Source organism: Bufo bufo, chromosome 2 (assembly GCF_905171765.1).
Source record: "Bufo bufo chromosome 2, aBufBuf1.1, whole genome shotgun sequence".
Classification (NCBI taxonomy): Eukaryota; Metazoa; Chordata; class Amphibia; order Anura; family Bufonidae; genus Bufo; species Bufo bufo.
In genome coordinates, this window is record NC_053390.1 from 143019664 (window position 1) to 143035551 (window position 15888).

A 15888-nucleotide genomic window follows, 5' to 3' on the forward strand; every position below is an offset into this window, starting at 1 on the left:
CAACACAAGATAACCCAAACAATAAACAAAAGGAAAAGAAGACACTTAACTTCAAAAGGCAATGGAAGCACAGGAACTCCGCTGAGATCCAAACACCAGCAATCCAAAACCAGACTAAAGCTAAAAACTGCACAGCATGGTGGGAGAAGCCACAATAAATAGGGAAGGATGAATGACCACATAAGCAAAACCTGAGGCACGGGGGGTGGCCATCACCAGAAACAACACAGACACAAACTGATCCGTAGGAACCTGTCAAATCAAACCACGTGTTGCCAGTCTCACTGATCTCCTGGCACCTGTCACAGGAACGTCCGTGACAATTTTAGTATGCAATATTATGAGTATGCTGGCTATTTGGGCTGTGCATCAGAAAAATGGAGCTTTGAAGCAACAAAGATAGTCACTACACAAAAAATAAAATGGTACTCAGTGTACCATTCACTTTAAAGAACTACATTAAAGCTAAAAATCTAATTCTCTTTGGTCTCCCCTGTGATATATGTTGTCAAATTATCAGACTATTTAAACTAGAAATCTAGAAAAGCACTCTGCCGATACAGTGGGGATCTTATACCGGTATATTACGGATGAGTACAGTATTTGATATTCCATGCTGTTGTCTTCAGTGTGACAACCCTTCAGCCTGGAATCTTATCGTACACTGACACTTATTTCTTGAAGCCTGTTTTACAAATATCAGTTTGACTGACAAAGTGGTAATAGCACTGGTTATAGCGCTCAAGTAAATGCTGCTCAACACAGTATTAACATAACTTCCATGGTTTTATAACTCTGAAAGACAGTAATGCTTGCCCTTAAGAAGCAGAATTAACATAAATGCTATTACTGCTTTCCCCCCCCTTTTAACAGTTTTTACTATGTGGGCTGATGATGTCTGACTATATGAACTGGTGGAAAGTGAATACATTTACTTACTGAGTCAAAAGTATCAAAAGAACCTAGACTAGGGAAAATGGATAAAAATGGCACAGGTGGCATAATATACGTGGCCCAACCTGACATTCATGTACACCAGGGATCTTCAACCTGTGGCTCTACGGCTCTTGCAAAACTACAATGCCCAAGTAATCCGGACTATGCTGTGAGTTATAGTTTTGATGCACACCATGCGTATGTCATGGGGTCACACAGCCAGATCAATTCTGATACCCCAACATGTTCACAAGAAACCCCCAAATGTGGATACTTACTCTTCGACGTCACAGATGCCAGAAATGTTATATTGCACTCCGTGCCTCGGGCAGGCATTTTATTAATGTAAGAAGAAGTAATTTCTGCTTGACAGGCTGCCATTAATCCAGCCCATACTGCAGGGTTATCTAAAAAAAAATAATCAAACATTTTTAAAGTAGTAATTACTAAAATTTTACAAGGTGACATAGAAATAATTAAAGTCAATGTGAGAAATAGACTTCTCAATTTAATTACTTAAAAAAAAAACGATGCAAGAGATTTCCATTGTACTTCCTTTGATGAATGGGTATTATGGAGTTACTTATGGTTGAATAATGCAGATTTGAAGATTTGAAGGCATGTTGTCTGACCACATTGGAAAGCGGGTTTTTCCATGCACTGATCTATATAAGATATATGCGTACTATGCGTTATACACTCTTATATTTAGACCTGAGGTAGGAGTACCAACACCGAAACGCGAAGTCTTGTGGCGGCATTTTATCTTTTTATTTTTCAACAAAGAAACAATATTTCTAATACTTAGTTTTGGATTTTTGGACTACTTTTCAGACAACTGAATGTTACACCCGTGGGATCATCCTGTGCAGTACATCCGGCAGCTGCAGCACCCTCCAGATCAGGCTGTGTGAGCCTCAGAAGCTGTGAGAGTTGTTGCATCTGACACATGCCAGGTGAGCACCTTATCTTAACCCCTTAAGGACACAGCCTTTTTACACCTTAGGACCAGGCCATTTTTTGAAAATCTGACCAGAGTCCCTTTAAATGCTGATAACTTTAAAACGCTTTGACTTATCCAGGCCGTTCTGAGATTGTTTTTTCGTCACATATTGTACTTCATGTCACTGGTAAAATGGAGTCAAAAAAAAAATTTGCAAATTTCAAAGTTTCAGTTTCTCTACTTCTGTAATACATAGTAATACCCCCAAAAATTGTGATGACTTTACATTCCCCATATGTCTACTTCATGTTTGAATTGTTTTGGGAATGATATTTTATTTTTTGGGGATGTTATAAGGCTTAGAATTTTAGAAGCAAATCTTGAAATTTTTCAGAAATTTACAAAAACTCAATTTTTAGGGACCAGTTCAGGTCTCAAGTCACTTTGCGAGGCTTACATTATAGAAACCACCCAAAAATGACCCCATCTAAGAAACTACACCCCTCAAGGTATTCAAAACTGATTTTGCATACGTTGTTAACCCTTTAGGTGTTGCACAAGAGTTATTGGCAAATGGGGAGGAAATTTGAGAATTTCATTTTTTTGTCTAATTTTTCATTTTAACCCATTTTTTCCACTAACAAACCAAGGGTTAACAGCCAAACAAGACTGTATCTTTATTGCCCTGACTCTGCCGTTTACAGAAACACCCAATATGTGGCCGTAAACTACTGTACGGCCACACAGCGGGGCGTAGAGGGAAAGATGCGCCGAATGGTTTTTGGAAGGCTGATTTTTATGGACTGGTTTATTTACACCATGTCCCATTTGAAGCCCCCTGATGCACCCCTAGAGGAGAAACTCCCTAAAAGTGACCCCATCTAAGAAACTACACCCCTCAAGGTATTCAAAACTGATTTTACATACGTCGTTAACCCTTTAGGTGTTGCACAAGAGTTATTGGCAAATGGCGATGAAATTTGAGAATTTCATTTTTTTGCCTTATTTTCCATTTTAACCCATTTTTTCCACTAACAAAGCAAGGGTTAACAGCCAAACAAGACTGTATCTTTATTGCCCTGACTCTGCTGTTTACAGAAACACCCCATATGTGGCCGTAAACTACTGTACGGCCACACAGCGGGGCGTAGAGTGAAAGGTGCGCCGTTTGGTTTTTGGAGGGCTGATTTTGCTGGATTGTTTTTTGGCACCATGTCCCATTTGAAGCCCCCCTGATGCACCCCTAGATTATAAACTCCATAAAAGTGACCCCATCTAAGAAACTACACCCCTCAAGGTATTCAAAACTGATTTTACAAACTTTGTTAACCCTTTAGGTGTTGCACAAGATTTAATGGAAAATAGAGATACAATTTCAAAATTTCACATTTTTGGCAGATTTTCCATTTTAATATTTTTTTTCCAGTTACAAAGCAAGGGTTAACAGCCAAACAAAACTCATTATTTATGGCCCTAATTCTGTAGTTTACAGAAACACCCCATATGTGGTCGTAAACCGCTGTACGAGCACACGGCAGGGTGCAGAAGGAAAGGAATGCCATACGGTTTTTGGAAGGCAGGTTTTGCTGGACAGTTTTTTTTTACACCATGTCCCATTTGAAGCCCCCCTGATGCACCCCTAGAGTATAAAGTGACCCCATTTTAGAAACTACGGGATAGGTTGGCAGTTTTGTTGGTACTAGTTTAGGGTACATATGATTTTTGGTTGCTCTATATTACAGTTTTTGTGCGGCAAGGTAACAAGAAATAGCTTTTTTGGCACCGTTTTTTTTTTTTGTTATTTACAACATTCATCTGACAGGTTAGATCATGTGGTAATTTTATAGAGCAGGTTGTCACGGACGCGGCGATACCTAATATGTATACAATTTTTTTTATTTATGTAAGTTTTACACAATGATTTCATTTTTAAAACTAAAAAAATGTTTTAGTGTCTCCATAGTCTAAGAGCCATAGTTTTTTCAGTTTTTGGGCGATTATCTTAAGTAGGGTCTCATTTTTTGCGGGATGAGATGACGGTTTGATTGGCATCTATTTTGGGGTGCATATGACTTTTTGATTGCTTGCTATTACACTTTTTGTGACGTAAGATGACAAAAAATGGCTTTTTTTACACCGTTTTTATTTTTATTTTTTTACGGTGGTCATCTGAGGGGTTATATCATGTGATATATTTATAGAGCCGGGCGATACGGACGCGGCGATACCTAATATGTATACTTTTTTTTTATTTATGTAAGTTTTACACAATGATTTCATTTTTGAAACCAAAAAAATCATGTTTTAGTGTTTCCATAGTCTAAGAGCCATAGTTTTTTCAGTTTTTGGGCGATTATCTTGGGTAGGGTATGATTTTTGCGGGATGAGATGACGGTTTGATTGTTACAATTTTGGCGTACATGCGACTTTTTTGATCACTTTTATTACCTTTTTTGGGAAGTAAGGTGGGCAAAATTTCAATTTCATCATAGTTTTTTATTTTTTATTTTTATGGTGTTCACCGTTTGGGTAAAGTAACATGACCGTTTTATAGATCAGGTCGTTACGGACGCGGCGATACCAAACGTGTAGGGAATTTTATTTTTTTCATTTTTTATCAGTGATAAATGTGTTTTTTGATTTTTACTTTTTTTTCACTTTTATTCACTTTTTTTTGACCCAGACCCACTTGGTTCTTGAAGATCCAGTGGGTCTGATGTCTGTATAATACAGTACAGAACAATATATATTGTACTGCACTGTATTTTACTTACACTGAACAGATCAATGCCTTTCAGCACAGATCTGTTCAGCACCATGGACAGCAGGACGCCTGAGAGGCGTCCTGTTGCCATGGGAACCTTCCCCGTCTGCTCAGTTCTGGTCAGAACTTCGCAGACGGGGAAGGGTAAGGAGGGGATCTCTCGGGGGGCTGTCTGGGGGCTCTCTCCCTCTCCATCGGGGGGCTGCAAAGGCACATCAGCCCCCCGATGGGAGAGGGAGGGAGCTCCCTGCGCTGTTAACCTTTTCCATACAGCGGTCCGTACGGACCGCTGTATGGAAAGGGTTAAACGGCTGACATCGCATCGCAGATGTCAGCCGTTTATACCAGGGTGCCAGCAATGTGCACCCTGGTATAAGATACCCCATATCTTACCATAATGCAGCACATAATACAATTGCACTCACGCTTCACAAGCTCTCTTCTATGTGATTCACTCACTGTTTCTCATGATTCCTCAGCTCTGTGGGCGTTCCTGTGGATTTCACATGGACCAGCTGTGCTGCCCCACCCCCATATCCTGTTACATAGCACAGCTCTGCTCCACAGCCCGGCCCCCATATACTGTTACATAGCATAGCTCTGCTCCACAGCCCTGCCCCCAAATACTGTTACATAGCACAGCTCTGCTCCACAGCCCCGCCCCCATATACTGTTACATAGTACAGCTCTGCTCCACAGCCCTGCCCCATATCCTGTTACACAGCACAGATCTGCTCCACAGCCCTGCCCCCATATACTGTTACACAGCACAGCTCTGCTCCACAGCCCCGCCCCCATATCCTGTTACATAGTACAGCTCTGCTCCACAGCCCCGCCCCATATACTGTTACATAGTACAGCTCTGCTCCACAGCCCTGCCCCCATATCCTGTTACACAGCACAGCTCTGCTCCACAGCCCTGCCCCCATATACTGTTACATAGTACAGCTCTGCTCCACAGCCCCGCCCCCATATCCTGTTACACAGCACAGCTCTGCTCCACAGCCCTGCCCCCATATACTGTTACATAGCACAGCTCTGCTCCACAGCCCCGCCCCCATATCCTGTTACATAGCACAGCTTTGCTCCACAGCCCCACCCCCTTATCCTGTTACATAGCACAGCTCTGCTCCACAGCCCCGCCCCATATACTGTTACATAGAACAGCTCTGTTCCACATCCCCACCCCATATCCTGTTACATAGCACAGCTCTGCTCCACAGCCCCACCCCCTTATCCTGTTACATAGCACAGCTCTGCTCCACAGCCCCGCCCCCATATCCTGTTACATAGCATAGCTCTGCTCCACAGCCCTGCCCCCAAATACTGTTACATAGCACAGCTCTGCTCCACAGCCCCGCCCCCATATACTGTTACATAGTACAGCTCTGCTCCACAGCCCTGCCCCATATCCTGTTACACAGCACAGATCTGCTCCACAGCCCTGCCCCCATATACTGTTACACAGCACAGCTCTGCTCCACAGCCCCGCCCCCATATCCTGTTACATAGTACAGCTCTGCTCCACAGCCCCGCCCCATATACTGTTACATAGTACAGCTCTGCTCCACAGCCCTGCCCCCATATCCTGTTACACAGCACAGCTCTGCTCCACAGCCCTGCCCCCATATACTGTTACATAGTACAGCTCTGCTCCACAGCCCCGCCCCCATATCCTGTTACACAGCACAGCTCTGCTCCACAGCCCTGCCCCCATATACTGTTACATAGCACAGCTCTGCTCCACAGCCCCGCCCCCATATCCTGTTACATAGCACAGCTCTGCTCCACAGCCTCGCCCCCATATTCTGTTACATAGCACAGCTCTGCTCCACAGCCCCGCCCCATATCCTGTTACATAGCACAGTTCTGCTCCACAGCCCCGCCCCCATATCCTGTTACATAGCACAGCTCTGCTCCACAGCCCAGCCCCCATATCCTGTTACATAGCAAGGCTCTGCTCCACAGCCCCGCCCCATATGCTGTTACATAGCACAGCTCTGCTCCACAGCCCCGCCCCCATATACTGTTACATAGCAAGGTTCTGCTCAACAGCCCCGCTACTATATCCTGTTACATAGCACAGCTGTGCTCCACAGCCCCGCCCCCATATCCTGTTACATAGCGCAGCTCTGCTCCACAGCCCCGCCCCTATATGCTGTTACATAGCACAGCTCTGCTCCACAGCCCCGCCCCCATATACTGTTACATAGCACAGCTCTGTTCCACAGCCCCGCCCCATATCCTGTTACATAGCACAGTTCTGCTCCACAGCCCCGCCCAAATATCCTGTTACATAGCACAGCTCTGCTCCACAGCCCCGCCCCCATATCCTGTTACATAGCACAGCTCTGCTCCACAGCCCTGCCCCCATATCCTGTTACATAGCAAGGCTCTGCTCCACAGCCCCGCCCCATATGCTGTTACATAGCACAGCTCTGCTCCACAGCCCCGTCCCATATACTGTTACATAGCACAGCTCTGCTCCACAGCCCAGCCCCCATATCCTGTTACATAGCACAGCTCTGCTCCACAGCCCCACCCCCACATCCTGTTACACAGCACAGCCCTGCTCCACAGCCCTGCCCCCATATACTGTTACATAGCACAGCTCTGCTCCACAGCCCCGCCCCCATATACTGTTACATAGCACAGCTCTGCTCCACAGCCCCGCCCCCATATACTGTTACATAGCACAGCTCTGCTCCACAGCCCCGCCCCCATATACTGTTACATAGCACAGCTTTGCTCCACAGCCCGGCCCCCATATCCTGTTACATAGCACAGCTCTGCTCCACAGCCCAGCCCCATATACTGTTACATAGCAAAGTTCTGCTCCACAGCCCTGCCCCCATATCCTGTTACATAGCACAGCTTTGCTCCACAGCCCCGCCCAGATATGCTGTTACATAGCACAGCTCTGCTCCACAGCCCCGCCCCCATATCCTGTTACATAGCACAGCTCTGCTCCACAGCCCCGCCCCCATATCCTGTTACAAAGCACAGTTCTGCTCCACAGCCCCGCCCCCATACCCCCATATCCTGTTACATAGCACAGCTGTGCTCCACAGCCCCGCCCCCATATCCTGTTACATAGCACAGCTCTGCTCCACAGCCCCGTCCCCATATGCTGTTACATAGCACAGCTCTGCTCCACAGCCCCGCCCCATATACTGTTACATAGCACAGCTCTGCTCCACAGCCCCGCCCCATATCCTGTTACATAGCACAGTTCTGCTCCACAGCCCCGCACCCATATCCTGTTACATAGCACAGCTCTGCTCCACAGCCCCGCCCCCATATCCTGTTACATAGCAAGGCTCTGCTCCACAGCCCCGCCCCATATGCTGTTACATAGCACAGCTCTGCTCCACAGCCCCGCCCCCATATCCTGTTACATAGCAAGGCTCTGCTCCACAGCCCCACCCCCACATCCTGTTACACAGCACAGCTCTGCTCCACAGCCCCGCCCCCATATACTGTTACATAGCACAGCTCTGCTCCACAGCCCCGCCCCCATATACTGTTACATAGCACAGCTCTGCTCCACAGCCCCGCCCCCATATACTGTTACATAGCACAGCTCTGCTCCACAGCCCGGCCCCCATATCCTGTTACATAGCACAGCTCTGCTCCACAGCCCAGCCCCATATACTGTTACATAGCACAGTTCTGCTCCACAGCCCTGCCCCCATATCCTGTTACATAGCACAGCTCTGCTCCACAGCCCCGTCCCCATATACTGTTACATAGCACAGCTCTGCTCCACAGCCCCGCCCTGTATCCTGTTACATAGCACAGCTCTGCTCCACAGCCCCGCCCCCATATCCTGTTAGATAGCACAGCTCTGCTCCAAAACCCCGCCTCATATCCTGTTACATAGCACAACTCTGCTCCACAGCCCAGCGCCCCATATACTGTTACACAGCACAGCTCTGCTCCACAGCCCCGCCCCATATCCTGTTACATAGCACAGCTCTGCTCCACAGCCCCGCCCTGTATCCTGTTACATAGCACAGCTCTGCTCCACAGCCCCGCCCCCATATCCTGTTACATAGCAAGGCTCTGCTCCACAGCACCGCCCCATATGCTGTTACATAGCACAGCTCTGCTCCACAGCCCCGCCCCCATATCCTGTTACATAGCAAGGCTCTGCTCCACAGCCCCACCCCCACATCCTGTTACACAGCACAGCTCTGCTCCACAGCCCCGCCCCCATATACTGTTACATAGCACAGCTCTGCTCCACAGCCCCGCCCCCATATAATGTTACATAGCACAGCTCTGCTCCACAGCCACGCCCCCATATACTGTTACATAGCACAGCTCTGCTCCACAGCCCCGCCCCCATATACTGTTACATAGCACAGCTCTGCTCCACAGCCCGGCCCCCATATCCTGTTACATAGCACAGCTCTGCTCCACAGCCCAGCCCCATATACTGTTACATAGCACAGTTCTGCTCCACAGCCCTGCCCCCATATCCTGTTACATAGCACAGCTCTGCTCCACAGCCCAGCCCCATATACTGTTACATAGCACAGCTCTGCTCCACAGCCCCGCCCCCATATAATGTTACATAGCACAGCTCTGCTCCACAGCCCCGCCCCCATATACTGTTACATAGCACAGCTCTGCTCCACAGCCCCGCCCCCATATACTGTTACATAGCACAGCTCTGCTCCACAGCCCGGCCCCCATATCCTGTTACATAGCACAGCTCTGCTCCACAGCCCAGCCCCATATCCTGTTACATAGCACAGCTCTGCTCCACAGCCCCGCCCCCATATCCTGTTACATAGCACAGCTCTGCTCCACAGCCTCGCCCTGTATCCTGTTACATAGCACAGCTCTGCTCCACAGCCCCGCCCCCATATCCTGTTAGATAGCACAGCTCTGCTCCACAGCCCCGCCCCCATATCCTGTTACATAGCACAGCTCTGCTCCACAGCCCTGCCCCATATCCTGTTAGATAAAACAGCTCTGCTCCACAGCCCTGCCCCCATATTCTGTTACATAGCACAGCTCTGCTCCACAGCCCAGCCCCATATCCTGTTAGATAGAACAGCTCTGCTCCACAGCCCTGCCCCCATATTCTGTTACATAGCACAGCTCTGCTCCACAGCCCAGCCCCATATCCTGTTAGATAGAACAGCTCTGCTCCACAGCCCGGCCCCCATATAGGCCCCTTTCACACGAGCGAGTTTTCCGCGCGGATGCATGGCGGGAGGTGAACGCACAGCATCCGCACGGAATCCTGACCCATTCATTACTATGGGGCTGTTCACATGAGCGGTGATTTTCACGCATCACTTGTGTGTTGCGTGAAAATCGCAGCATGCTCCTCTTTGTGCGTTTTTCACGAAACGCAAGCCCCATAGAAATGAATGGGGTTGCGTGAAAATCGCAAGCATCCGCAAGCAAGTGCGGATGCGGTGCGATTTTCACGCACGGTTGCTAGGAGACGATCGGGATGGAGACCCGTTCATTATTATTTTCCCTTATAACATGGTTATAAGGGAAAATAATAGCATTCAGAATACAGAATGCAAAGTAAAATAGGGCTGGAGGGGTTAAATTTTTTTTTAACTCACCTTAATCCACTTGCTCGCGTAGCCCGGCATATCCTTGTGTCTCCTTTGTTGAATAGGACCTGTGGTGAGCATTAAATACAGTTACAGGACCTTTGATGATGTCACTCCGGTCATCACATGGTACGTCACATGATCTTTTACCATGGTGATGGATCATGTGATGACCGGAGTGACGTCATCAAAGGTCCTTTACCAAGGTCCTAAAGAAAGAATACAGAAGGAGATGCCGGCTGCGCTATCAAGTGGACTAAGGGGGGTAAATTTTTTATTTTTAACCCCTCCAGCGCTATTTTACTTTGCATTCTGTATTAAGAATGCTATTATTTTCCCTTTTAACCATGTTATAAGGGAAAATAATACAATCTACAGAACACCGATCCCAAGCCCGAACTTCTGTGAAGAAGTTCGGGTTTGGGTACCAAACATGCGTGATTTTTCTCACGCGAGTGCAAAACGCATTACAATGTTTTGCTCTCGCGCGGAAAAATCGCGGGTGTTCCCGCAAAGCACCCGCACATTTTCCCGCAACGCCCGTGTGAAAGAGGCCATACTGTTACATAGCACAGCTCTGCTCCACAGCCCTGCCCCCATATCCTGTTACATAGCACAGCTCTGCTCCACAGCCCCGCCCCCATATGCTGTTACATAGCACAGCTCTGCTCCACAGCCCCACCCCCACATCCTGTTACACAGCACAGCTCTGCTCCACAGCCCCGCCCCCATATACTGTTACATAGCACAGCTCTGCTCCACAGCCCCGCCCCCATATACTGTTACATAGCACAGCTCTGCTCCACAGCCCCGCCCCCATATACTGTTACATAGCACAGCTCTGCTCCACAGCCCGGCCCCCATATCCTGTTACATAGCACAGCTCTGCTCCACAGCCCCGCCCCCATATACTGTTACATAGCACAGCTCTGCTCCACAGCCCGGCCCCCATATCCTGTTACATAGCACAGCTCTGCTCCACAGCCCCGCCCCCATATACTGTTACATAGCACAGCTCTGCTCCACAGCCCAGCCCCATATACTGTTACATAGAACAGTTCTGCTCCACAGCCCTGCCCCCATATCCTGTTACATAGCACAGCTCTGCTCCGCAGCCCCGCCCCCATATACTGTTACATAGCACAGCTCTGCTCCACAGCCCCGCCCCCATATGCTGTTACATAGCACAGCTCTGCTCCACAGCCCCGCCCCCATATACTGTTACATAGCACAGCTCTGCTCCACAGCCCCGCCCCCATATCCTGTTAGATAGCACAGCTCTGCTCCACAGCCCGGCCCCCATATCCTGTTACATAGCACAGCTCTGCTCCAAAACCCTGCCTCATATCCTGTTACATAGCACAACTCTGCTCCACAGCCCAGCGCCCCATATACTGTTACACAGCACAGCTCTGCTCCACAGCCCCGCCCCATATCCTGTTAGATAGAACAGCTCTGCTCCACAGCCCTGCCCCATATACTGTTACATAGCACAGTTCTGCTCCACACCCCTGCCCCCATATTCTGTTACATAGCACAGCTCTGCTCCACAGCCCCGCCCCATATCCTGTTACATAGCAAGGCTCTGCTCCACAGCCCCGCCCCCATATCCTGTTACATAGCACAGCTCTGCTCCACAGCCCCGTCCCATATCCTGTTACATAGCAAGGCTCTGCTCCACAGCCCCGCCCCCATATTCTGTTACATAGCACAGCTCTGCTCCACAGCCCTGCCCCATATCCTGTTAGATAGAACAGCTCTGCTCCACAGCCCTGCCCCCATATTCTGTTACATAGCACAGCTCTGCTCCACAGCCCCGCCCCATATCCTGTTAGATAGAACAGCTCTGCTCCACAGCCCTGCCCCCATATTCTGTTACATAGCACAGCTCTGCTCCACAGCCCCGCCCCCATATCCTGTTAGATAGCACAGCTCTGCTCCAAAACCCCGCCTCATATCCTGTTACATAGCACAGCTCTGCTCCACAGCCCCGCCCTGTATCCTGTTACATAGCACAGCTCTGCTCCACAGCCCTGCCCCCATATTCTGTTACATAGCACAGCTCTGCTCCACAGCCCCGCCCCCATATCCTGTTAGATAGCACAGCTCTGCTCCAAAACCCCGCCTCATATCCTGTTACATAGCACAACTCTGCTCCACAGCCCAGCGCCCCATATACTGTTACACAGCACAGCTCTGCTCCACAGCCCCGCCCCATATCCTGTTAGATAGAACAGCTCTGCTCCACAGCCCTGCCCCCATATTCTGTTACATAGCACAGCTCTGCTCCACAGCCCCGCCCCATATCCTGTTAGATAGAACAGCTCTGCTCCACAGCCCTGCTCCCATATTCTGTTACATAGCACAGCTCTGCTCCACAGCCCCGCCCCCATATCCTGTTACATAGCACAGCTCTGCTCCACAGCCCAGCCCCATATCCTGTTAGATAGAACAGCTCTGCTCCACAGCCCTGCCCCCATATTCTGTTACATAGCACAGCTCTGCTCCACAGCCCCGCCCCATATCCTGTTAGATAGAACAGCTCTGCTCCACAGCCCGGCCCCCATATAGGCCCCTTTCACACGAGCGAGTTTTCCGCGCGGATGCATGGCGGGAGGTGAATGCATTGCATCCGCACGGAATCCTGACCCATTCATTACTATGGGGCTGTTCACATGAGCGGTGATTTTCACGCATCACTTGTGTGTTGCGTGAAAATCGCAGCGTGCTCCTCTTTGTGCGTTTTTCACGAAACGCAAGCCCCATAGAAATGAATGGGGTTGCGTGAAAATCGCAAGCATCCGCAAGCAAGTGCGGATGCGGTGCGATTTTCATGCACGGTTGCTAGGAGACGATCGGGATGGAGACCCGATCATTATTATTTTCCCTTATAACATGGTTATAAGGGAAAATAATAGCTTTCAGAATACAGAATGCAAAGTAAAATAGGGCTGGAGGGGTTAAATTTTTTTTTAACTCACCTTAATCCACTTGCTCGCGTAGCCCGGCATATCCTTGTGTCTCCTTTGTTGAATAGGACCTGTGGTGAGCATTAAATACAGTTACAGGACCTTTGATGATGTCACTCCGGTCATCACATGGTACGTCACATGATCTTTTACCATGGTGATGGATCATGTGATGACCGGAGTGACGTCATCAAAGGTCCTTTACCAAGGTCCTAAAGAAAGAATACAGAAGGAGATGCCGGCTGCGCTATCAAGTGGACTAAGGGGGGTAAATTTTTTATTTTTTATTTTTAACCCCTCCAGCGCTATTTTACTTTGCATTCTGTATTAAGAATGCTATTATTTTCCCTTTTAACCATGTTATAAGGGAAAATAATACAATCTACAGAACACCGATCCCAAGCCCGAACTTCTGTGAAGAAGTTCGGGTTTGGGTACCAAACATGCGTGATTTTTCTCACGCGAGTGCAAAACGCATTACAATGTTTTGCACTCGCGCGGAAAAATCGCGGGTGTTCCCGCAACGCACCCGCACATTTTCCCGCAACGCCCGTGTGAAAGAGGCCATACTGTTACATAGCACAGCTCTGTTCCACAGCCCTGCCCCCATATCCTGTTACATAGCACAGCTCTGCTCCACAGCCCTGCCCCCATATGCTGTTACATAGCACAGCTCTGCTCCACAGCCCCGCCCCATATACTGTTACATAGCACAGCTCTGCTCCACAGCCTCTCCCCCGTATCCTGCTACATAGTACAGCTCTGCTCCACAGCCCCGCCCCCATATCCTGTTACATAGCACAGCTCTGCTCCTTTTTTTTCGGTTGCTTCTCCTACTGCTTTTGCACTAACTGATTTAGCTTAGTCCCTGTAGGAAGGGTATAGCTGAAGGGGAGGAGCTTACACTTTGTGTGCTTAGTGTTCACCTCCTAGCAGCAACAGCTATACCCATGGTCAAGCCTGTGTCCCCCAATGAACGGAAGAGAAACAGATTTTACGGTAAGTACAAAAATCTAGTTTTTAGTGTCTCCATTTTCTGAAAGCAATATTTTATTTATTTTTTTGGGTGCTTGTCTTATGTAGGGGCTCATTTTTTGCGGGCTGAGATGACGATTTGATTGGTACCATTTTTGGGCACATATGACTTTTTGATCGCTTGGTATTACATTTTTTGTGTTGTAAGGTGATAAAAAAATAGCTTTTTTGGCACGGTTTTTATTTTTTTACGGCGTTCACCAGACGGGTTAGCGCATGTGATATTTTTATACAGCAGGTTGTTACGGACGTGGCGATACCTAATATGTCTGTTTTTTTTAATATATTTTGGTTTTACACAATAAGAGCATTTTTGAAACAAAAAATCATGTTTTTGTGTCTCCATTTTCTGAAAGCCCTTTTTTGGGGCGATTGTCTTAGGTAGAGGCTCATTTTTTGCGGGATGAAATGATGGTTTGATTGGTAATATTTTGGGGTACATATGACTCTTTTGATCACTTTTTATACCATTTTGTGTCAAGTGCGGTGGGCAAAATTTTTTATGGAGTTTACCGTTCGGTAAAAGTACGTGATCCTTTTATAGATCAGGACATTACAGACGCAGCGATACCAAACATGTTTAGTGTTTTTTTTTTTTTTTACATTTTTAACCAATTATATGTGCGGATATAGGAAGAAGTTAGATTTTTTTTTCACTTTTTTGACTCAGACCTACTTGATTCTTGAAGATCCAGTGGGTCTGATGCCTCTACAATACACTGCAGTACACTGTATAGTGTACTGCAGTGTATTGTCATTCACAGTAAGCCTGATCAGGACCAGCTATACCATGGCAATCGAAATGCCTGTGAAGGCGTCCGGTTGCCATGGTAACCATTGAGACACTGCCACAGCAGCACAGCGGCCCAATGGGGGAGGGAGCTCCTTCCCTTAGTTTACTCTTCAAGCATCGGGCCGCTGCTACAGCAGAGCAGTGGCCCGATGGTTATCTCCTCTATGCAGAGGTCCCTAAAGACCAGCACTGATGTCGGCCGTTTCAAGCAGAGTGTCAGCTATATGTTACAGTTAACACTCTGCCCCGCTGCCGCTCTGCAAACCTTGACTTGAAGGGGGGGCGAGGGGGGCTTGTTGCGTCACCAGCCATCCTGAAGGGAGGGGGAGAGCTTGTTGCAGTGCCGGCCATCCTAAAAGGTAGGGGGGCTTGTTGCCATCCTGAAGGGGGGGGGTGACAGCTTTTATATGGAGGGCGGCCATCCTACACGGCGGGGGAAGGGGTGGGGAGAGGGACGGCATCGGGCCGCTGCCACAGCAGAGCAGCGGCCCGATGGTTAGCCCCTTCCATACAGCGGTCCCTAAGGACCATGGCATGAAAGGGGTTATGTCTGCAGTTTGAAGCAGACTGTCAGCTGTATATCACAGCTGACAGCAGAATACTCCTCTTAACAATTTTGAGGAGTATTTTTAGCCGAGGAGGAGTACAAATTTTGCGGTAATTCACATATATAATGCATAGGCCCACGTAACGTTATGAGGCAGATATTTCTGCAGGGAAACCATTGCTAGTCTCCGGTGCATAAATAAATGTAGACAATTTTACATTTATCCAACGTCATACACTAAGACCACTGCTGCCACACACAGCGCCCACCTGACACTACTATATACAGTGGATATAAAAAGTCTACACACCCCTGT

At 48.2% G+C, this 15888-nt stretch overlaps 1 protein-coding gene across 2 annotated transcripts in view; it reads right to left on the minus strand.

Annotated features, from left to right (window-relative positions):
- TTC37 (tetratricopeptide repeat domain 37) overlaps window positions 1–15888 on the minus strand; it is a 188960-nt gene that overhangs the window by 44990 nt on the left and 128082 nt on the right. For both annotated transcript variants that reach the window (XM_040421551.1, XM_040421552.1), the window contains exon 35: window positions 1215–1343. In XM_040421551.1, coding sequence (XP_040277485.1) covers window positions 1215–1343 — 129 coding nt within the window. The remainder of the gene's footprint in view (window positions 1–1214; window positions 1344–15888) is intronic.